Source organism: Apostichopus japonicus, chromosome 23 (genome assembly GCF_037975245.1).
Source record: "Apostichopus japonicus isolate 1M-3 chromosome 23, ASM3797524v1, whole genome shotgun sequence".
Lineage (NCBI taxonomy): Eukaryota > Metazoa > Echinodermata > Holothuroidea > Aspidochirotida > Stichopodidae > Apostichopus > Apostichopus japonicus.
This window is the reverse complement of record NC_092583.1, coordinates 863023-886568: the sequence shown is the minus strand read 5'-3', so window position 1 is coordinate 886568 and position 23546 is coordinate 863023. Positions and strand designations below refer to the sequence as shown.

Below are 23546 nucleotides of genomic sequence, written 5' to 3'. Positions count from 1 at the left end.
CATCTTGACCATCTTATGTGAGGTGAAGGTCAACGCGCATGCGTACATCTAATGTTAAGACCTTTCATGATTAATTCATAAGGCCAACGATGGAGGAGTTTCCTATTTCCTGACATCAGCCACTTAAAACTGAACTCTTACAAGCAGCTCATTATGATTTACATTGAACAAATTAATAAGGCCTACGACAAGCGGATATCCTAATTGAGTTGAGGAAGATTGTAAAGGCAATTTCAACTCAGCAAAAGACTACAAAGAAAGTGGACGGATTGTGATTTTTCCTCAATTGATATTAGCAAGCCTTATCAGTTTGATCATGATGAAACTATTACGAAACAATAATCTTCCGGTTTTACGGACAGTTTGAGTGAAATAATGTGTTTGCAACATAACCTTTGACCTGACACCCAAATACATATAGGCTACAAGCAAACAATACATAGTCTATTGCTACAGTGTAATGCATACCACTTTTGATTTCCCAAGATGTGGCTCTAAAATATTGAGTTAAAAGGGTAGTCCAGAGGAAACTTATAAGTTTGGACCATTGAAAGAAGAACAAATTCTAAGCATCCTGACGGGATGGTGCCATTCTCCCTCCCCACCCGTCCCTCCCACCACTGAACCACACGAGAATCTTATTCGAAGCTTCCGAAACCATTTTCGTAATGCTCTTCTTATCACTACAAAACCATAGAAATCTCCGAGAGGACGTTTTTATGTTAGTATAGGTATTATCGGCATCCGTAATACCAGAGTCCTGTGCTTTTCCGTCTCCTCACTGCCTGAGCTTGTTTGGCTATTTCGTCACTCTAAATGATATATCCCGTTCATAATGAGGGTCTGTAACGTCCACTTCATGAGTCGCACGCGCAAAGTGGGTTAATATGAAGGAGAAATAAAGATTTCAATTCCTCGTACAGTTTCATGTTAGGCTGGCACCTTACTACCTACGTAATTGTTTAACATTAGGTCCAATATTTGCAACCTCGACGGTGCACCTGCAATGGGAGTGCAAGTCGACGCATGACTTAGGATTCTACGGTGTCTTCTAAGACTCATTTCTTGTGGCCAATGTGTAATCAATTGTCTCTTAAAAAAGAAGAAAAATGTGCCGAAAATCGTAATCACATTAATGTGTCCAGTTAGTGCAGTCTGAAACAACACATCGGTCTATAATGTGACTTTCTTTGGATACACAAGACCAACAACCCTGAAAGCCTCGTTAGCCGTCAGCGATCATGATCTAAATATCAGAATCACGGCTGTAATTTAGCAACAACAACACAAAGAAATGGCTTAGTGTGTTCCCTCTTTAGAATGGTTATGCGAAATACTGCATTGCGGTATTGAACTTCCTCAACGAGAAAACATGAAAATATGACAGAAATTTCATGTGAATTCAAATAATTATATTTAATATATTAGTCTTTTAAATAAACCATACGTCCATTTCATTCGATGAGGACCTATTGATGTCATCATAAATCTCGCACGGTTCATTAAAATGTAATCGATAATGTAAGCATTAGAAAGTACCAGGGTGGGAGTCTTTAGTGTACCCCCCCCCCCTTATCAGCCCGACCATCACTTCGACTCATAGTACCACGACAATCCGACACAAAGGGAGAGAAATCAATACAAAAACTGAATCCATTATGACTTTCTTACTCGTACGGTATACAGTCTACAGATACTCATGGATACGCACGTGGTGAAACATAACGTATGCCCACCATTGATATTACCAAGATAGAAATACTTGCATGTACCTGTAATGTGAACATCATATAGTAACGAAATTTAAGTTTCGTCTTCACTTCTAGTGACACTAACAAATACTGTAAGGCATTGGAAAAAGGGTTACCTTGCACAGACGACAAAATGATAGTATTTAAATTTTTCTTTAAAAATATACATGGCACATTTATTACACAGTGAACTAAAGTGCAAATGTTTTGAAGTTCCTTCGATGGGATGGACAAGTTCGTACTACGTCTAAGCTTTTATCCTCCTTGGTAAACTTAAAAGTCATAATTCATGGTGGTTACATGAAGTAGTGACTTCTCCCCCCCCCCCTCTAACCCGCCCTCCGTGGTTATACCACTGCATATGGGGGTGGGGAAGAAGTGTCCTCTTACAAGTTACAAAGGATCCTTGACTAAGTCAATGTAGTCGGGGTTTTTTCCGGCTACAGTGTGTTCCTGGAAATGTTATTATATGAATATATACGTTCAAGGCCACAAACATTTGAGCCTACACAACACCTACAGTAGAAACCTTCTATACATAGTAAGGAACCCCCACACAATGGAAAAACGATCTTAGTGATAAATGTTCATTTTCATAAGTTACTTAGATAGATTTACATCACAAGGATTATCTTTCACAACATCATCAACTTTGACTCAGCTTTTTAAATATTGTTTGTGCAATATGACGTTGTCAGATTTATAAAACAATGTTTCCATAACATAAAACCATCACACATACCATATCTCTGGATCTTTTTAATCTTTAATGATTCAGTATTTATGTCACAGTATAATGACCTTTGACACGGACTTCATTATCATATTATCGACCTCCCATAAACATACCTGTCTCTCTTTATTCCTTTCCACAAACACCTGCAAAAAGCTTGTAGCAATTATTACACAGACTTTTAAAGAAAACGTCAATAAGCCCTTTTTACTGCCCCCCCCCCCCAAAAAAAAAGGTAACTGTTTTTTGTGGAATTCATAATTTCTTTTCTTGTTTGTTTGTTATTAATGTTATATTTCTCTACTAATGTTGTCCAACTGTATACTGATGTGCCTCCCTCAACAATACCAACCAGTCTGCTAACCGTAAGTAGGACCACTCCTGTAATTGTCTACATTGCACTCAAGGAGAAGTAAAAAATAGTTATTACATATCTCGTACATATAACAGTCATAGAGTAATTTGGTTAGTAGTCATAAACGACCATATACACTGTACTTTGAAAGCAGATGGAAACTCAGCACTTACTCAGACCTCTGTCACGGAAACCAGGAAGAAATTAATTAATTAGGGAGGGAAATGTAGCTATTTCTATGATATTAAATTCTCACCCCACCCACCCACCCCTTCCAGAGTTATCTACAGATTTTAAGCTTTGCTTTGTGCAGCTACACAACAACCATGAAACTCAAACATTTATGTGAAGATACTAAACAAAATAAGTTTTATGAATACACATTCTTCCATTAAAAAATGTTACACAAAGCACTTTTAAAGTTCCTCTGATATTGAAGGAAGAGGAGATCCAGTGAATGGTAACCCCCCCCCCCATTCCCTCACTGTTCCCCCTCCCTCTCCGACCCTTCCTTTCTAAATTTCAGCTCCAGTCATTACATGATGTGAATTTAAACATTGGTGAGCAAGATATCATATTTCCCCATTCTGACTCCCATTCTGACTCCCATTCTGACTCCCATTCTGACTCCCATTCCCACAAAAGTACTCGACTGTGTGTTAGTATTAAGCTAGTACTGTTGCTCACTAACATCCGACTCATATCATTAAAAGGATGAGAAAGTAAAAAGGGCTAACTAGTCTCATTCGATTGGCAACTTTTATGTAAGACACAAACAGTGATAAATTGAGATAAATCAACAAATTGCTCCAACCTCTTTAAAACGAAAGGACCATAATTTTTCCTCGTTTTTCTTGTGCATAAAATCTATTACTGTCTTTGAGACAGCAAGAATTTTGATGTTGGTACAAGAAAAACAGTGCCCTTAGGTGGAAATGGAATAAAACAAAAACCTGTCATTTTCAGGATTGCAGGATTATTTAGAAGCAGGCATCAATCTAGCCCTTCCCACTTGGTTTGAAGGCTATGGTAAAAGAGATTTCCCATCCCAAATAAAGAGCAGTTGTTTCTGGAAGATTTCTCTAGGGGGTCTGTTTCCCTGATTCACTTAAAGTAGCTCTCTTTTTCTTTACTTGTACCAATACTATTCAGCAGAACTAAAAAATAATTTCTTACTCACTATACACCACCACAACAACATGTACACAAAACCCTCATTTGTATACTCCAAGAAAACCTTTGTCTTTGTAATTAATAAAAATGATATAATGATGTCTTTACATAAATTACAGTTTTTCTTCTAGGTTTAATTACAACTGAATAGTTTAATTTAAATACAAACTTAAAATAGTACAAACTTTAAATTTCAACTATACTCAACAATTAGCCCCTCCCCCCCCCACCTACCCCGACAACATCATACCATCATTACTACAATCCTGTGCAAATAACACTACAAAAAAAAACCTAGAGGAACCATTGCTGATTAGATACAGTACATTTGCAATATTAGCAGCTTTGTAAACAACTTAAACAAATCCTATGTTACATATATTTAAGATATAACCAAAATTGCAAATTTTTGAAAGAAATGACCCCTCTGCCCTTTCTTTCACTAATACTGTCGGGGGAGGGAGGGGGGACTGATTGTGACTTGATGCATTAATTACTATATAATATTATGACATTTCCAGATTGCTCGGCAACAAGGTAAATAAAAGTTTCAACTTTTCTACATATCAAAATTTTGGTGATTTTTCGTTAAGTACTTTTTGTGATCAACAAGGAAAATGTTTACAGTCTATTGTTTGTCTCGAGTAGTATCATAATATCATATCTTAAATATTCAAACTTTTTATAGCAAACAACTTTTTTAGAAGCTTTTGTCAATTTTAACAGGTCATTCTTTCATCATATTGAATAACAGAAAACAAAAAAGGACACAAATCTTGAAAATTTGCTCAATTTGCAGAAAAATAAATCAATATAGGAACAATGAAATTGAGGAATGGGCAGGAAAATGAAACATAGTAATAACAATAACTTAAAATTATTTCTAGTTTGTGGAAAAAATGTTGTGGAACATCACTTTTTGAAGAGAATAAATTTGCAATTTATTAGTTTATTTAATATCACATTTATTTATGAATGCTTTAAAATAAATTGTAATACTGGACATTGCCAACCGTTTCTCTTTGCCATGTTCATTGTATACTTCTCTCAATATTAAACACACATACACAAGAGATATTTTTTCTTTCCAACTACTTAGGTCATCTACCAATGATACTCTGATATTTATTATATCAATAGCATTTTCATATTTTTCTTTCATTTTCACTTTTACTCTTCTATACGTACTGTTCACAAACACCAACAAGATTCTGTTTTTTATTCTTGTTTCTCTTCCAAACTCTGTGGCTTTGTGCACAATTCTTTGTAAGATCTCCACGGGAACAACTTGGCTTGGTGGGTTGGATACCTGTGCAACCTTTGACCTCTTCAGACTTGATCACTACTCTCTATATTATGGTCTACGTAGTGCTTTATCAATATATCCGTTATCTTCTCCATGGCTTGACCGCACTCGGACAAGTCCTTTATGACCGAGGGCATGAAGTCATTCTTCTCGATGTCCTCCTTGTTCACTGCGATGAAGTAGATAAAATCTTCCAGGTGCGGGGCAGCCTTAGCTGCTAACTGGAGAGACGAATTCAAGACAATTCAAACTTTGGTGAAATACCTTTGTATTGGGAGAAGTTTATATGATGTCATTATGACTCGTAATTCTAATTCTAGTAGATAAAATCTTCCAGATGTGGGGCAGCCTTAGCTGCTAACTGGAGAGATGAATTCAAGACAATTCAAACTTTGGTGAAATACCTTTGTATTGGGAGAAGTTTATATGATGTCATTATGACTCGTAATTCTAATTCTAGTAGATAAAATCGTCCAGATGTGGGGCAGCCTTAGCTGCTAACTGGAGATAGCAATTCAAGACAATTCAACTTTTTGTGAAATAATGAAATACCTTTGTATTGGAGAGGTATGTATGATGTCATTACGACACATAATTCTGACTACACATTATATAATGCGACAAAATGTGACATAATTGGAATGAAATTTGGATCAAACCTTTATTTTTTTGGTTTTGTAGATATATTTTGCAGAACAGAAAGTATTTGTAAATTTGAAGGAGAAAAATATACTTAAAATACTTGATGAATAAATGATGATGTCACTCATTCTGCTGTTGCCAGAATTTGAGAAGTTGAATGTTTACTGCATCGGATAATATGTTAGGCTACTGGATAGGACTGTAAGAGATGATACTTAGGTGGTTTGTATAGTTTACAATGGAATGCATAACTGTACTAAGACATAAACTTTTCCATCAGAAGAACACTTGGTATTCTAACTACACAAGACGTTGGTGTACTTACCGCGAATATTCCCCTAACGACCCATCCATGGTAGCTTTTAAGTGACTTAGAGTATGCATTATCTGAAACAAAGAAATACGAAAATACAAATAAATATATATTTTATACAGTATTTCCCAGATCAAAAATAAGTTCTAATAGCAAATTCTACATTTTGCTTAACTCTATCCCCAAGTCAAATTTTTCTCATTGGTAGACATCAAATGTTACCAGATTTCTTCCTCAAATCAGTTTCTCTAGCGTTTCCATGCCCTCCCATCTCTACCCCTAACCCCCCTCTTCCACTCCCCTCACCCCAATAGATAAAGCCCCCTCCTAAAATTCATTCTTTGAGTCAAATTTCTTCCCCAAGTCAAATTTTTCAGATTGGTAGACATCACATGTTACCAGATTTCTCTCCCAAATCAGAGTTTCTCTAGCACTTCCATGCCCTCCCATCTCTACCCCTAATCCCCCCCTTCCACTCCCCTCACTCCAATAGATATAGCTCCCTCCTAAAATTCCTTCCTTTTAATTCCTTGGCAAGAATCTCGGCAGATGGAGCGATGTAACATGAGTTTTTTCTGTGTAACCGTGGAAACTAGCCAAGTAAACTAATCAAGCCATTCACAATTCTCATCTGCAACTTTTAGACCTGATCAATCATCGTTAATTTGCTGAACATTGATGAAAAAGTCTTTATGTAAAATTATTCAGGCAGGGTTGTTATTTGGACAATTTTGAACTGCAAGAAACTCACCCCCAAATTGCTCTTTTCCAAAAACATTTTTTAAACAAGTGAAGATTTTTTCTCACGAGAGAAAATGCCCTTTTTGAAAACAAAAGTTGGAAATATAGAACAAGACTTACTTGATACTACATTAAGGTCTGTCTCTCCAGCACTTATTTCCTTAATCATTTCCTTAATAAATTGTAGAGATCTGCAAACAATAAAAACATAATTAAAACATTTAGTGACTGCAAGAAGGAAACTTGTTGTGTTAGACAAAAACATAAACTTCTCTTGGATGTGTGGGATGAACGTAGGAGTAAAAAATTAACTATCTTACAAAAAACAAAATAATTCTTTTGTTTATGATGGAATAGTTATCTCGTCCCTATTCGATATTCCCCCTTGCATGTTTATAAACAACTCTGAATCTCCAGCACTTACTTCCTTAATAACCTGAAGAGATCTTACTAAATAAAGAAAAGAAAACAACATTTAGAGCATGCAAGAAAAGAAACTTGCTGCAGTAGACATAAACCTAAACTTCTTTTGGAGGTGAAAAATTTTGTGTGGGATAAACGTAGGAGTAAAAAAATAACTATCTTATAAAAAATATCTTATAAAAATATCTTATATCTTATAAAAATAAATTATAAATATTTATTATAAATATTATATATTATAAATATATATTATAAATAAATTATAAAAATATCTTATAAAAATAAAACTTATTCCTTTTTTATTTGATGGAATAAATATCTAGTCTCCTTTAATATCCTCCTTTGCAGTTAAAAAAACACAATTCTAAATCTGCAAGTTTCCTTAAGTCTGGTCTGTACATATTGTTTATTATTTAATGACCTATATATGACAATCTATTGATTACTTGCATAAATGGATGAGAGAATAAAAAAGACTACAAATATGTCACTAAACAGTCAAATTTTACAGCATTGAAAAAAGAAGGTAAAGTCCTGAAAATATATCAAAAATTTTACCAAAACCTGACAGAGATTGTATCACCTTTTCCTTTGTTTATATATTCTTTTTCCATTTTTTTTGGTAAAAAAAAAGACAATTTTACTTGAGTAAATAACATTAAGTACAACTTCAGTACAGATTTGAAGAGTACAAAGAGCTTATAGATATTTACCCAACCTGTCGACTTACAGGAAGTTAGAAAGGATGTAAACATAGAAAACAAGAGCCCAAGGGCACTGTGGTTCCTTGCGTAGGGGTATATGACAATACACATAATATTATCAAGCAAGATTGGGCTCAAATAGTCCAAGTAATTGTGGTCCTACATGTACCCATACAGTAACCAACACTATAGACAACACTTGTGATCACAAATTGTGATCAGATTTTTGATCAAAAGGCACTTTTTAGTTCTAAATATGGCGTAGAAAATGTAAGAAATATAAGGTCACCTACAAGCGGGTCAACAGATATGATAACATTGCATTGGTGACCTCAGATGACATGACCGTTAAGTTTGAAAATGTTCCACCACCCCATTCACAACTTGTCCCAAAATATCAACCGTGTCACACCTTGGCATTGGGATTTACTTGCATTAAATGTCTAAAAATTAACTTTGAACTTGTATGCATAACTTCACACACAAAGGGCACCCGGAGGTCAACCAATTGATATTTTTGATCGGTGGGACGTGAATGTAGCATTAAACTATAAAAATTCAAACATTTTTTTCTTTGCCCATTTTCTCCCCCCAAAAATACTAGTTTTTAACATTAACTGACCATTGATGACCTTGGATCACATGACCGTTCCATTTGAAAATATTCCCCTATACCATTTGCAACTTTTCCCAAAATATCAACCGTGTCACACCTTGGCACTGGGAGTTATTGCACTAAATGTCTGAAGATTAACTTTGACCTCATATAACTTAAAACACAAAGGTCACCCTGAGGTCAACATGTTGACATTTTTGATCGGTGAGACGTGAATATAGCATCAAACTATAAAAATTCAAACATTTTTTCTTTGCCCATTTTATCCCCCCAAAAATACTAGTTTTATAACATTAATTGACCTTTGGTGACCTCAGATCACATGACCGTTAAGTTTGAAAATATTCCCCTATACCATTTACAACTTGTCCAACAATATCAACTGTGTCACACCTTGGAACTGGGAGTTATTGCATGAAATGTCTGAAAATTAACTTTGACCTCGTATAACTTCGCACACGAAGGTCACACAGGTGTCAACCTATTGCCATTTTTGATCGGAAGGCACCTTTGACATCTGAAAATATCATCGAAACTGTAAAAATCCCCCAAAACACGTAAAGGTCACCAGAGGTCAAATTGAGGTCAAAGGTCACCCAGATGCGGGTCGACAATTGGATTACATGGAAGCAACTCCCAACCCTAACGGACAATTTGTTCTCAAGTTATCGCAAAAATACTAGTTTTTTATCATTAATTGACCTTTTGTGACCTCGGATCACATGACCGTTAAGTTTGAAAATGTTCCCCTATACCATTCGCAACTTGTACCAAAATATCAACCGTGTCACACCTTGGCACTGGGAGTTATTGCACTAAATGTCTGAAAATTAACTTTGACCTCATGTAACTTAACACACAAAGGTCACCTGGGGTCAACATATTGACGTTTTTGAGACGTGAATATAGCATCAAACTATAAAAATTCAAACATTTTTTTCTTTGCCCATTTTCTCCCCCCAAAATAATAGTTTTTTAACATTAATTGACCTTTGGTGACCTCAGATCACATGACTGTTAAGTTTGAAAATATTCCCCTATACCATTTACAGCTTGTCTAAAAATATCAACTGTGTCACATCTTGGAACTGGGAGTTATTGCATGAAATGTCTGAAAATTAACTTTGACCTTGGATAACTTCGCACACGAAGGTCACACGGGTGTCAACCCATTGACATTTTTGATCGGAAGGTACCTTTGATATCCAAATCTAGCATCAAAACCAAATATTTTCTTTTTTGCTCGTTTCCTCCCAAAATAAGCATATTTTTTCTATTGTGACCTTAGACCTTTTGACCTTGGTTTCAGATGTAGTTTTTTCTCCTGATTCCAAAAAACAAAACGACAAGTCTGTACAGTCATCCTAACTCCGACCGAAAAACTTTGACCCCATATAACTTTGCACAAAAAGGTCACACGGGGTCAACCTATTGACATTTATGATCAGAAGGTACCTTTGACATCTGAAAATAGCATCGAAACTGTAAAAATCCCCCAAAACACGTAAAGGTCACCAGAGGTCAAATTGAGGTCAAGGGTCACCCAGATGCGGGTCGACAATTGGATTACATTGAAGCAACTCCCAACCCTAACGGACATTTTGTTCTCAAGTTATCGCAAAAATACTAGTTTTTTATCCTTAATTGACCTTTGGTGACCTCAGATCACATAGCCGCTAACTTTGAAAATGTTCCCCTAACCAGTTCACAGCTTGTCCCAAAATATCAACCTTGTCACACATTGGCACTAGGAGTTATTGCAGTTTTAATATTTTCGGTTTTTGGACCATAACTGACCTTTTGGTGACCTTTGTGGGCACCAAAAACAATAGGGCACACCTTCTCCATATGGCGGATCTATAGTCCAAGTTTGGCCTCAATCCAACATTCCCTTATTGAGATAGAGCGTACCCAAGCAAGTGTCACAGACGCACACACACACCCACGCCAACCTGACTACATAGGTTCCTTTTGCTAAAGCAAGGAACCAAAAATCAGTCCTATCCCCCAGAGAAAGAAAGATCCCTTACTAATTCCCCCCCCCCATCCCATCTGCTCCCCTGTCCAACCCAGCCATGTAGTTCCTTAACTTTGACCCTAACATATAAGTTTTGAAAAGTGAAATAGGTTTTATAATAATTACATGCAACCAGCTACAATGGACGTTGATTTATAATTGCAACACACAAACAGCTTATAGCAGGGGTGGGCAACCTTTTTGAATGAAAGAGCCAGATTTTAGGAGGGAAAGATTGACAGGGCCGCACCTAACCAACGACCTGCTGTTGATTTCAAACCTTTGATTCCGAGGACTTTGAAGCAAAAGGTGTGTGTACTAATCTGTATCACAAAAACATAGTAATGTCAATACAGTACATATGATAATTAATGGTGATAATAGACCTACCTGACAGCATCATTAGTACAGATAAATTCTAAGCAGCTAGCTCGTTTTTTGTGAATGTAAAATAGAATGATTTTTTTCCTTTTTCTTGAGACATCTCACAGGCTGCAAAAAAATCACTGGCGGGCCACATGTGACCGTGGGCCTTAGGTTGCCCACCCCTGGCTTATAGATACAACATACAACGGTCACCGTACCTCCTCAACCACATAAGGGCATCGGTGGCGGAGTTTTTCGCAGTGGTGGTGTTATCTTTCACCTCTTGTTGTACGATATCTTGCAAAATCCCGTAGGCATCTGGGTCACTCTTATACTTCTGACGGATTTTCTGTGAAGGAACACAATTTAAATATCGATTTTTACGCTGCGGACCAACACAGGCAGAAGAACAGGCTTATTCTCGCACTCGACAAGACGGCATAAGAGATATGGAAAACAATTGATTCTAAAAATGAAAATAGCAACGGCTGAAGGGCCTTTGACAGGAACGGATGAAGATATTTGACTTATGACTGTCTTGCTTCTATGGCTGAATATTTGTACTTTGGTTGGTTCAACAGCCTGGGAAATATGTTGTGTTACTTGTATAAGAAAGGACTCAAATACGAGTCTGTCCCTTTAATAGTAAGATTGAGGGGAGTGTGACTATAATATGACTTGTCCACAGTGACAAAAGCTTCAGGCATAGCGTAAAATGCAAATATATTATGACTAAATGTGAAATACATACCCTTATATTTCCATTAATATCCATTTTCACAGGTGCAAAGGCAGTGCCATTCAAAGCATCTGAAACAACAACCAAAAATATCATAGAAATAATACAAATATTCCAAAAATATACATATATGTGTCTCCATGGTCATAACCAATATATATTTATATATAGATATATACATATATATAATAGTATATATATATATATAGATATATATATCGTATTTATGACCACGAATAGACATATGTAAGTCTGAGGAATTCTAAACAGACTGATGCAACTGAAATCAATTCATATCACTTCTGCAAAAATTGCATTGATTATTGAATGACTACTGTAATACATGAAGTTTCCCTTACCAACCCGCCCCCCCCCACTTCCCCCAATCACCCCAAAGTTTAAAACAAAGTCATTTAGGTTTGTACGAGCTTGATAACAATAATGTCTTAAACTGACACAACATTTAAACAATTTGAGATAAAATCTACAGTTCAAAACTAGGATGGTCTCTCAAAATTTCAAGAGATATCTTTTGCAAATTGTTAAGAAGATATCTCCTTGACCAAGCAAACTTTTATTTCACACCTGGGTATGGGCAAAAGTCTACACCTTTGTAGCACAGTTTGATTTGTAAAACCTACCAAATATGCCAACGATACAGACGCAGGCATCAAGGAATGTGGAAGTTGGAATGCCATCATTCTGGTTCAGCTTAATGTCAGAAAATCTAAGAAAATAATTTTTAAAATAAATCATAAAAAAAAAAATAATAATAATAATAAAGCAACACATGTGTATTATTGAGAGTAAATTTTTTTTTAATTAATGAAATAAGCAACAGATTACAGAATAATATTTGGGTCCTAGTAGATGTAAGTGGGCAGTGGTTCGCAACGAGGGAGCCAACGACCATATGTGAGGGAGATGGTATGACAGTACCGTGAATTGATATCTTAGGAAGATAATAAGATAATATTGCATTATTGGGATGGGCAAGTAAAAAAACTGGACCATAAATACCCCATGCCACAGAGGGTCACTTTTGCTTCAAGAGCAATAAGTGTATTTGGCACCGAGCAATGGAATAAATTACCTTACCATGTCAAACAATCTGAGAATCTTGCAATTTTTAAAAGAAAACTCAAAACATATTTATTTCCTGGCTAATCACTTATATACTAAATTTTTCAAATTTTCAATATTTGTATTCATTATATTTCATATTTTTGAAGTTTCTTTTAGATTTTATATTGCATTTTGCATTTTCTATTTTTCTCTTTGATTTTCATAACAATTGTATATTTTTGTACATTCATCTAGTATATTTTTCTACGCCATTTGATATCTTATTTTCTTATGAATGATTTATTCTTTCTTTGTATTTTGTTGTAAAGCGCAACCGAAAACTTTGTTGGGGTTGCGTTATATGAAATTCAATAAATAATAAATAATCATAATAATCAAATGTACTGTAACTTAAAGCAGCTAAAGTTAAGTATATCAGTAAATTAACACATACAATAGGACAGTCGCTAGCCAATGTCTAGAGAAACTGGACCTTAAATTCACCTACCCTATAATCATATACACACTGATGCTTCTTCACATTACATAACATGTATATGTGATTAATAGGACTGGGAATAAAGTATTGATAATAACAGCCTAGGTATGGGTTGACATTTGCCCTGAAACTTTCTTTTTCAAATGTTAAGTCTGTTTTGACAATAATGTTAATTATTTATTTAGAGACATGTTGCAATCATGTTTATTATGTTTGGAGGAAATTAGGAAAATGTCCCTCTATAAATAGAAACATCTGGTTTAACGCCACATGGACACAGTTGTAGTAGTTTCAATCTGATCCCAAATTAGTAATGAGGTAAATACTGTCAAATTAATGTAAGGATAGCAGGGTCTACACAAAAACAAACATGCTAGACTATAGACAAAGATTACACAAACATGCCAGTAACAACGTGAAACAGTTCAAATTTATTCCGTTCAGCCAGGTCAAAATGTACAGCCTTTAAAACCTCACACCAAACTCAAAATCAACAACCATTCTATATATCTTTTCTTTTCTTAACTGGAGGACTTTACCTTAGGCAGATGAAGAAGTAATAACCAATATTAAGCAAAATGCAAAGAACAAAGCTCTGCTCATCTCCAGCATACCCCTTTCTTGGGAATTATTTGCTCTTACTTGTGTATATATGTGTAAGGCATGCTAATGAACTTTAAATCACTTCTCCTCTTTACAAGTGTTGCCCTACCCCCCCCCCCCCCCGCCCCCTACCCACCCCCTCAAACACACCTTGATCATCCCATGCCCTTTACCTTAGTGCTGGTTGTGCTGCTGTTGACAATATTTCACTGTTGTTTCTGGGCAAGATTATGATAATGGAGGGAATCTTTGTACAAGCAATTAATTTACAAGTGTTGCTCTACCCCCCACCCCCCCCAACACACCTTGATCATCCCCTGCCCTTGATCATTCCCTGAATCTTTGTACAAGCAATTTACAAGTATAACTCTGACTATGTAAACTAAGAAGAAATTACACATTCACTTTCCAAACAGACAGTACAGATTTTGCGACCAATTAACTCGGCTTACTCATGCAATTAGTGAAAAGTATATAAACATTCTCCATTACTTAATATTCATAAATTAACAATTATTGCACAAGTTTTAAAATTAGCACAATTAATTGCACTCTTATGAAAATAACATGCGTGAAACAAAACTACAGCATTGCTATACGGAAGGCAAAACAGATTTTTCTTTGTTTAGGTATTTCATAAGCTTATTGCACAAGTTCCTTTTTTAATCTGCCTCACTTCTTCTGAACATAAAATGTGGATCCTACCAAAACAGGAGGATAGGAGAAAAACACAAATCATTGCTGCTATTTAAAACAAATAATTGGAATTTTATGAAGGCACCCATGTTCCCACATACATTAATATGTTATAGGATACCAAAACTGAAGTTGGAAAATAATTACACAGAATAATTGTCCCCTTTTGAGAGCTCCATATTTAATTGGGTTGTAATGTTGACCCGGCCCTATATTGATCTTCACACCTTAAATGAGCAGTCCTGCAACTTAAAGAGATCTATATACTCACAACAATTGTCTGCTCTAATGAGCAGTGAATTAATTATTACTGATTTTAGTCCAGTACAGAAACATTCTCAATCCAACAAATTAATTTTCATTCTCTTTCATTTTGTTACTTTGCAAAAACCTTAGAAAGGTTATGTATGTCATACTGTGATTTCAACTGTTGAGCTAGATTAAGAAGTGTTTTTCAAATTCCTCATCTTTCCTTTAATGAGAGACATGTAGGTCATATAGTTATATACAGACTGTAGCAACCAGTGTAGCTCTTACTGGAAACTAACCCACCCATCCCCTCTCTGACCCCCATACCCCTACCCCCCCCCCCCTAAACAAACAACTGCACAGATAAACTATCAACTTCAGCAGTTGAAAGAAAAACGACAAAAAAAGACAGCAATACAAACAGATAACCTATGAGTAACAAGACTGGGGCTTTTGAGCTTGGCAAAAAGTATGGACGGTTGTCTCTGACATAAACGCTACACATATCGTTAATATTAGTTTATATCCTAAAATCAAATTGATAGTTCAAACCAAAAGCTTAGAACCAACAAAAACAAAGCTGAGACCCATGCTTAGATCCATGTCACAAAACAGGGCATAATCTTTGAACTGAAGCTATGAGAGGACAGAACTGGATTTGCCCCAGCAAATTAGTATAACAGACAGGTGACTGTGAGGAAGGTTGTTCACGATGACCAAAATAATGGTACGATTAACAGTGTAGTGAAATAATTTATGCAAAAACCATTACCAACTAATGATTATATCAACACTTGGCTCTCTATTGTACTCACTTGGTTTGTAATTCAGAGAAGAATGTCTTGTATCTAGGGCTGGTCGTCTGGACTTCAGCCTCTTCGTTTTTTTCTTTGATGGAAGTTCTAGATTCTGTGTCAGACTTTTCTTTGGACATCTTTTTACTCTGTTCTACTGGTACGCTCTCTGCGCTGCTTGTACTGGAAGTCCTGGCATGGTCTCCTGATCGGTGACGTCGGGGTCTGGACGCCATGTCCTCTAAATTGTGGTATCTCGTCTGAATACCGTATTTGTTGGTAGTAGGTGGCGTGTACCTATGACAAGAACACACCACAGTTTAGTTTTGAGCGAGAAATCTACATTTTTTTCTTCCCGTACGGTTTCACTTTTTCATTCTCATAACTACTTGCGCTATTGACAAACACTTCAACAACACACAAGATAAATTACAAACGGTCGAGTAAAATTCCAAAACTGTTCATCATTTTTGGCCTTTCGCAATCTGATGTTTTTTTTTAATGGTTTGTGGTATACTGTATGGAGTAATGCCGACAAAAGAATTGATCCACAATTTTATCACAAATCATTACTTTGTTTTTAAGTGAGTTTAGCACTTGGAAGAAAGGCCAAGAGAGAGATTTTTTCATATTCATATACTGTTGAACATAATTTGGCAAGTTTTGTGGAATTTCTTTGAGATAACGACCAAAGAAAATCATCCGCTTGCTTTAAGTCACTCGCAATTGAAATATTCAATGCTTCACAGGATAATATTTTGTTAACTCATCATTAAATTGCCGGAATAGTCAGAAATGAAATAGTCAGTCTTAATTTTTGACACATTTCAACCCTATCAAAGTTCTGTTCTATCTCATTTTTCTCACTTTTTTTTCGGATTACTTTTTCCTGTTTTTACCTAAAATGTTTGCATTTTCTTTGTTTTCTTGTTGTCATTAGTTTACCATTTGAAGAAGATCCTATATGGGCTAAAAGCATCAGGACCAATCAGCTTCTTTCAGACACCATAATTAGTACATATTCAACCAATCGGGGTAACCCTTTACAGCAGCTCATTTGCATAAAGTCACTGACATACCCAATCAGCTAATGGCTTTGAAATACTCATTCATGTAACTATTCATTTCCCGGTGATGATAATTTGCATAAATTACATGTATTGATAGCATGAAATGATTCATATCGAGTGGAATGATGTTCAACATAAAACTTTTTTGTTTTATAAGTTTTCATCCGATTTTTTGCTTCCAAGAATGAAGAAAAATAACACATATACCTGTCTTCAACTGCGTGACCTCTTAAAGATGAAGTTCTTTTCTGCAAAGAAATCAGAGATAACAAGAAAAAAGATTTAACTAACGACCTTTAAAGTTCTCAGATGTTTGTATCTATTAAGGGCCTCTTGCAAGGTGTTCACTTACGACCTTGTTTGCTATCCCATTTATTGCAAGTATGGTAATGCTATTGTTATTATTTCCACACCTGTATGTTCAATTAATTTTACCTAATTGTGTCTAGTGTAATAGATCAAATCTGCCATTTTGTATGCCAGTCTACATTTTGAGGGGCTCACACTTGATGCTGTCAGTAATAAACAGATCAACGCAATCTTAAATAGAATGTTTGCTAACCTTTGACCCTTTTCGACAGTAATAACTCCAAACCAGGTCGAGTCGATGCCGTCTATGAGGGAACTACCTTAACCACCCTTTTACAGTTTAACTGAATACTGTACAAGAATGCTTATTTTTCTGTAACTTTCGACCTTCGACCTTACAACACAATGGCAATGAGTCTCTACAGCAAGCCTTATTATGAAAACTAGCAAAGCAGTGCAGTGTTTGATCAATTCTTTAATTTTAGCTCTTTCCATTCCGTAATAAGATGATCTTTTGGAAAAGATAAAGTACTATTCCTAACAAAGCCTCCATCACTGTGAGGTACTTTATTGCAATATTTAGTGAATCCTGAAAATAAAGAACCAAGCCACAACTTCATATCTCTCATCTGGTCCCCTGCCTCCCCCACCCCCAGAATGAAAAGTTCAGTAAATTTATGAATAGACTGACCAATTTTGGTATAATGAAAATTAGTTACAGTAAGATTAGAGCCATTAATATGAAATGTTGCATATCCATTGCTCATTTACTTTAAGGTGTTAATTGGCCAGTTGGTTTCACAATATAGGTACGATATATGCATAAACGGTATTTGTATTCCAGTCAGGCTATGTAGTATGATTTATAGTTCACCTTACCCGTTCGGGAGTGACAGAGGACAGTATAGCAGCATCTGTGACAGAATTCTGTGAATTGTGTTGGTTTAACGATGAGTTGGCAAGTTGCATACAGTTTTCTAACGTATCGATAAAAGTACCACAGGTTTGGGATAAAAGAGAGGTCGACTGGTTCAATTTCTGCAAAAATGGAAATAGTGAGAAAACAAATATTAATTTCATAATTACAAAAATGTTTATTCTGTGATCAGTATTACTGTACATACCTCTGTGGATGGCACTTACCTGATATTTACCTAAATTATTCATAAATGAAAAATCATTGAATAGCAGGAAATAATTTAGCTGGTACAGTATCTTGTAGCAGGAAGTGATTGTGCAAACTGAAAAGATGCGAAAATGCTAAGTTCTTCTTTTTTCTTTCTCACTCAGCATGTTTTGAGTGTTTATACATTTTTGCATTGATAGCTAATGTATGTATGTATGTATGTATGTATGTATGTATGTGTGTATGTGTGTATGTATGTATGTATGACTAAGAATGGCCCCAAAAAAAATGGCAAAATGTAAAGAACCAAAATGAAACAAGCAAGTAGGCTAAATGTGACTACTCTGGCATGGCAGGGGTCTTGTTTTCAAGCTTGGGAAGTGCCATTTCCTGCAATCTGGGAGGCATTTTTTCAAAATTTTCTCAATTACGCTACGCGCCAACTATGGTGGCGCGTGGCGTAGTTTGACCTACCAAACCTCCCCCCGATAATTATGATAGATGGCCACACTCTGATCTGCCGTACCAATCCCAAATAGCTTCTGACACCCCTGTATGCCATAGCTAAGAAGCTATGCTACTCATAGAGATGAAAAACATAATTGCCTCTAGCCTATACACTGAAGTATTGTCACTTATCTTCTTACCAAAGATGTTTAATAAGATGTTTAATTCTGCTTTCTGTCTCATGTTGTTGTCAAGTAAATATCTGATAGAAGTTAGTAGTCAATAACAGCACACCCAAACATGCATACTGTTCTTAAGAATATGAAGAGGGCAGCAATGCTAAATATGAACTACTTGTACCAATCAAAATTAATATATGGCATAATACAACATAAACCTATTGCATATATCTAAGTAGCTCTGCTACTCATGGAGATGAGAGCATCAGGGCCTCTAACTTATACAACTATGCCATAGCTAAGTAGCTATTCTAATTGCAGAGATGAAAAACATCAGCTTATTATGAAATTATAATGATGCCATCACTGAATAGCCATGATATTCATTGTCTACCCCTGCAGCCAGTTCATACTCCTCACGATGATCTTGTTTCTGAGAAGCTACATTATTCTCAGCTTTTGTTCACTCTCATCTGTTCACTCTCATCATCAATGGGAGTGTAAGCTCAGTGGTTAAAGCAGGTGCCTTTCAATCATGAGGTCCCAAGTTCGAGTCACTCCAAGATTAATGTATGTCGTCCAGTTACAGAGTTGTTGACAATTGACTATTCATAATCATGGACGTTAAATATGAATCTAAGTAACTGACTTTGGTCAGCTTGCGGCTTTGATAAGCCAATGATGGCTTCTTCACAAATTCCTGCTTGCAGGAGGATCTAAAATACATACAATACATACTCCATTGTATCCTTGTTAGACTGTAGCAGTAGCAAATATAGCTTGCATACCACTCATAAAACCTCATACATCTAAAGCTAGTTGTTACCTTTCGTCATGAATTAAAATAATAACTATTCCATCCCAGAGAAGCTATGTAGTAACTCAGAGACAATTAAATAGTTGGTTTGCTTACCTGGACAGCTTGATGTCATTCCTCATCATGCACTTATTAACGATGCTGTCTCTGAGTAGCTGCTACATTATATACTCATGGACAGTGAATTGCTTGGTTTGAACCCTTACCTCCACATCTGGTTGTTCTCTCTCCTCACAAGCCTCTTTCACTGAAGCAACTTGCTGCATCAGCAAGTCACAGTAAAGCCTAAGTTCTGACATCTTACTTCTCATGTTACTATCAGATTCCTCTGCCAAAACAATAAGACATAAATGTCATTTAGACATTTTATTTGCATTGTTAATTAATGCAGCAATGGTAACTGTATTGAGTGTTGAAGAGGAGAAACGAGTAAACTGCATATATATGTTTCCCTCTCTAGTTATAATGTAACACAATTCTGGTTTGAAACAATAACAGGTAGCCACACATTTGATGCTCAGAGCCCTCTCACTAGAGGAGCAGGCATACATCATGCAGTGTTATGGTAAAGCTAAACTCTCGTAGGGTCTTCATATTTAACAATTGCCTTAGGAACAGACTGTGCTTTAACATCTGTAGAGTCCAAGTATTCATTGACTGTGTGGTGGGGTAATGAATGGAGCATGAACAGCTTGGATTCCATGTAAATAACTTAACCGTCCTGCATACTGCAGTCAAAATGGTGGTCATGAATTGGGGCCACAATATTTAATTCTACACAAGTATTAACCTACTAACACAAAATAGTCACATGGCATTGACTAAGGCCTTACAAGTATCATGCCAAACTGGATTTCCAGCCCCTCCCACAAGCCCCTTGTCCCATCCCCGGCGCCAAGAAATAAAATATGTTCATGAGAAAATAGTTTGCAAATGTTTTAAATACATTTCACAAAGTAGCTAATTTATCATTCAATAGTACCCTGGTAGTGACAATCAAATTTCAAATATTTTTGCATTTACAGTAACTACCTTTTCCTTGGTGTACGATCGAGTCTGTTAGACAGGCTTTGGCAGAGCCAAGAGCCACCAGCCACCTTTGTCTCTCAGCCTCGCTCGTCCCTTTAACATAGAAATGTTGTTCCCCAGGAATGATCAAATCTACTCTTGTTGGGTCTGTACCATGGACTGTAAATATATACAATAGAAAGATTTGAAACAATTTAAATCTTTCACTTGTAAGTCAAATTAATGTAATATTTTCCTGCGAAAAATGAAATGAAAGTTTAAAGAGCTGCATTTTTGCATCAATTGAATTTGTGGCTAGTTTCAGGATATTCCACACCGGTTAAACTCCTTGAATGTGTTTGCAAATGGGATAATAAACAGCAACTACGTATATATGTTACTTGCATCTAGTCCAAAGAATAAGAATCGCATGTCACCTGGTTTTATTCTTAACCTTCCTTACCCTCATGACAATTTACACAAGAGTTTAGAGCAAACATGATAAAGTGGTACAGTACTTTTTAGCAAACAGCTGAAAGGAAATGCAAATTCGCACATGAAGTATTTTTCAAGCTAAGTCTGTAGAGGTCTGTTCAGTTTCATCTAAGCCTAATCTATGGAATGTCAGCAAAACCATTTATGTGAATAATGCACAATAATCAGTCTGTGTCATTTCATTTGGGTAAGAAACCATACTTCTAAACTCAAACAATTTATATTCCGTACAGGTATATATATATAACCCTGTACATACCAAAAAGTCAATTCACATATATCTTCACAATTTAGAAGTTAACATGGAGTACTCATGTGACCAATTGGCTAAATTGCAATACTCGATAGGTAGGTTTTGGGAACATTATCAACTTAGTTCATAAACCAGCCTGATGAGTTTGAAAACTTACCATCAATTTCACAACAAGCAAGCTTAACAGATCCCTTGCAGCCTTGACCAACTTCATCTTGTGATTTATAATAAGCTAGGATTCCTTTGTCTAAAATAAACCATCTTGGTTGCCAACCTAAGATAAGATAAGAATCAACATCAACTTTAATCATGTAGGGTAAGATTATGTACTGTATAGTTGAAAGTCAGTTGAAACAATGCTTATGTACTAAGGGCACTATTTGAAAGGTTAACGCATGTATAAATTGGTGGGACTCAAATTATAAACATGTTTAATTGATAAACAATTGGTCCATAAGGAGCAACAAACTAGTTGTCATAACATCAATCTCATAATTTGATAGAAATGTCTTCAATTATATGTCTGAATCTTTGTCAAAAATGCCAATATAGTTGGGATACAGAATGCAGTGTAATATGAATTGTAATGCTTTCAAAGACTAGCCAGTACAGTGTACTAACTACAATTTATACTGTGCGTAAACATTGGAGTAATTGAAAACTATTTATTTCCACTTCACCATAACATAAACAAAGTGAACATATAACATTTGAATAAACAATACAAATACATTCCATAGGAATTAAACAATTGATATATACAAATGATGTGAAGTGTGGGAGACCTGGCAGAAGCAGAGCTTATCAAGGCCAGGCCACCAACAAAAAAAAACACCCTCCCCCCCCCCACCAAAACACAAGGAAATAAACTAGAAACTTTACACGTGCTTATTTAATAAAGTTCCGTTTGGCCTAACTTTAGAATCCATACCATATGAATGGGAAAGCTTACTAGGGGCTAGGAATTAGGGTTAGGAAGTATGGAATAGGGGTTAGGAAGTAGGGTTAGGGGTTAGGAATTAGGGTTTAAGGAAGTAGGGTTAGGGGTTAGGAATGGTACGGATTCTAAATTAGTACCGACCGTTTTAGTTGTTTTTTAAAATATAAAAGTGATTTCGAACTATTGTATGAGTACTTTATAATATAAGTATTCAAATAAATACTTAAGTAAGTATGGATACTTAGTGAGTATGCTAGTGCTACTTAGTATACTATGACTACGAGTGATTAGTGACTGGACGACTCGAAGTCGTTACCATACTACTACTAGGCCCTAGGCCTAATACTATTATTACGTTGGTCGTTTGGACCTTTTGCCAACCTGAAACATAGTTGGTCCATTTGTACAAAATTCCTTCCATTTCTGGCATGGTGAAAGCTTACGGCTGGAAACCCAGATCTCTTTAGTAGCAACTCATTATATCGTGTAACATATTTGCAAATTTTGACTGATTCTACCTGTAATTTTAGCTGACTGACATTAATACGTGGTTCGTATGTGTTGTGCGAAATATAAATCACCTGTTATTTGTACTAGACTTATAGAGCTCACAAATCAGCCGTTTTTACATGCTGCTTTTGGTAACAGATCTGGAACGGCCGGGCGGGCTCCCCTGTAAGCGTCCCGTCCCAGAGTGAAGCGGAATCGCTAGCAAGCAAGCAAGGGGGAAGATATTTGCCCAAATAAATGTATTTGTTAAAGTTATTAAATTTGTTTTGTGAAAAACAATGGTTGGCTTGAAAAATGAGTGGATCAAAGATCGACATTCAAGTTTTGTGGCTTGATTTAGTTGTTCATATTGTCACACCCGTGGTATCAGTGTCTTTGATATGACGATTGTTAAAAGTTATGGCCTTGTATGGCCGAGATTTGTGAGTTTCTGTCATGATAAACCTGTTTTATGGTGTGTCCTTCCCCTGCCCCCGGCCCCCATGGATCGAGACCTTGCGCAATTTTTATGTGAATCATGTCAATGCGCAGTGGATTCAGAGGGATCCAAATATATCATGAATTGTTCACGCTTTACTCCCTTCAATAGTATAATCATGGAGCTATA

General features: G+C 36.0%; 1 protein-coding gene across 3 annotated transcripts; it reads right to left on the bottom strand.

Annotated features, from left to right (window-relative positions):
• Positions 1-1397: 1397 nt before the first annotated feature.
• On the bottom strand, positions 1398-23019 carry LOC139964724 (pleckstrin homology domain-containing family A member 8-like). 3 transcript variants are annotated; one of them, XM_071966586.1, is made up of 13 exons: positions 22811-23019; positions 21647-21763; positions 20766-20921; positions 19940-20061; positions 18044-18202; positions 17063-17103; positions 15807-16082; positions 12521-12606; positions 11892-11950; positions 11359-11489; positions 7135-7205; positions 6286-6347; positions 1398-5539 (listed from the first exon to the last, which is right to left on the bottom strand). In XM_071966586.1, exons 1-13 carry the CDS (start codon positions 22857-22859, stop codon positions 5342-5344), a joined length of 1527 nt encoding a protein of 508 aa, XP_071822687.1. In that variant the 5' UTR covers positions 22860-23019; the 3' UTR covers positions 1398-5341. The 3 variants fall into 3 exon arrangements, with proteins under 3 accessions (XP_071822687.1, XP_071822689.1, XP_071822688.1); XM_071966588.1 differs by lacking the exon at positions 1398-5539 and adding an exon at positions 5620-5679; XM_071966587.1 differs by lacking the exon at positions 1398-5539 and adding an exon at positions 5760-5819.
• Between the last annotated feature and the right edge of the window lie 527 nt (positions 23020-23546).

Coding starts and splice junctions, on each gene's coding strand:
- LOC139964724 (XM_071966586.1), bottom strand. CDS start 22,859: ATGCCAGAAATGGAAGGAATTTTGTACAAATGGACCAACTATGTTTCA. Junction 20,062..20,765: donor GATCGTACACCAAGGAAAAG/GTAGTTACTGTA, acceptor TTGTTTTGGCAG/AGGAATCTGATAGTAACATG. Junction 7,206..11,358: donor GCCCTTATGTGGTTGAGGAG/GTACGGTGACCG, acceptor TATTGTTTGCAG/ATCTCTACAATTTATTAAGG.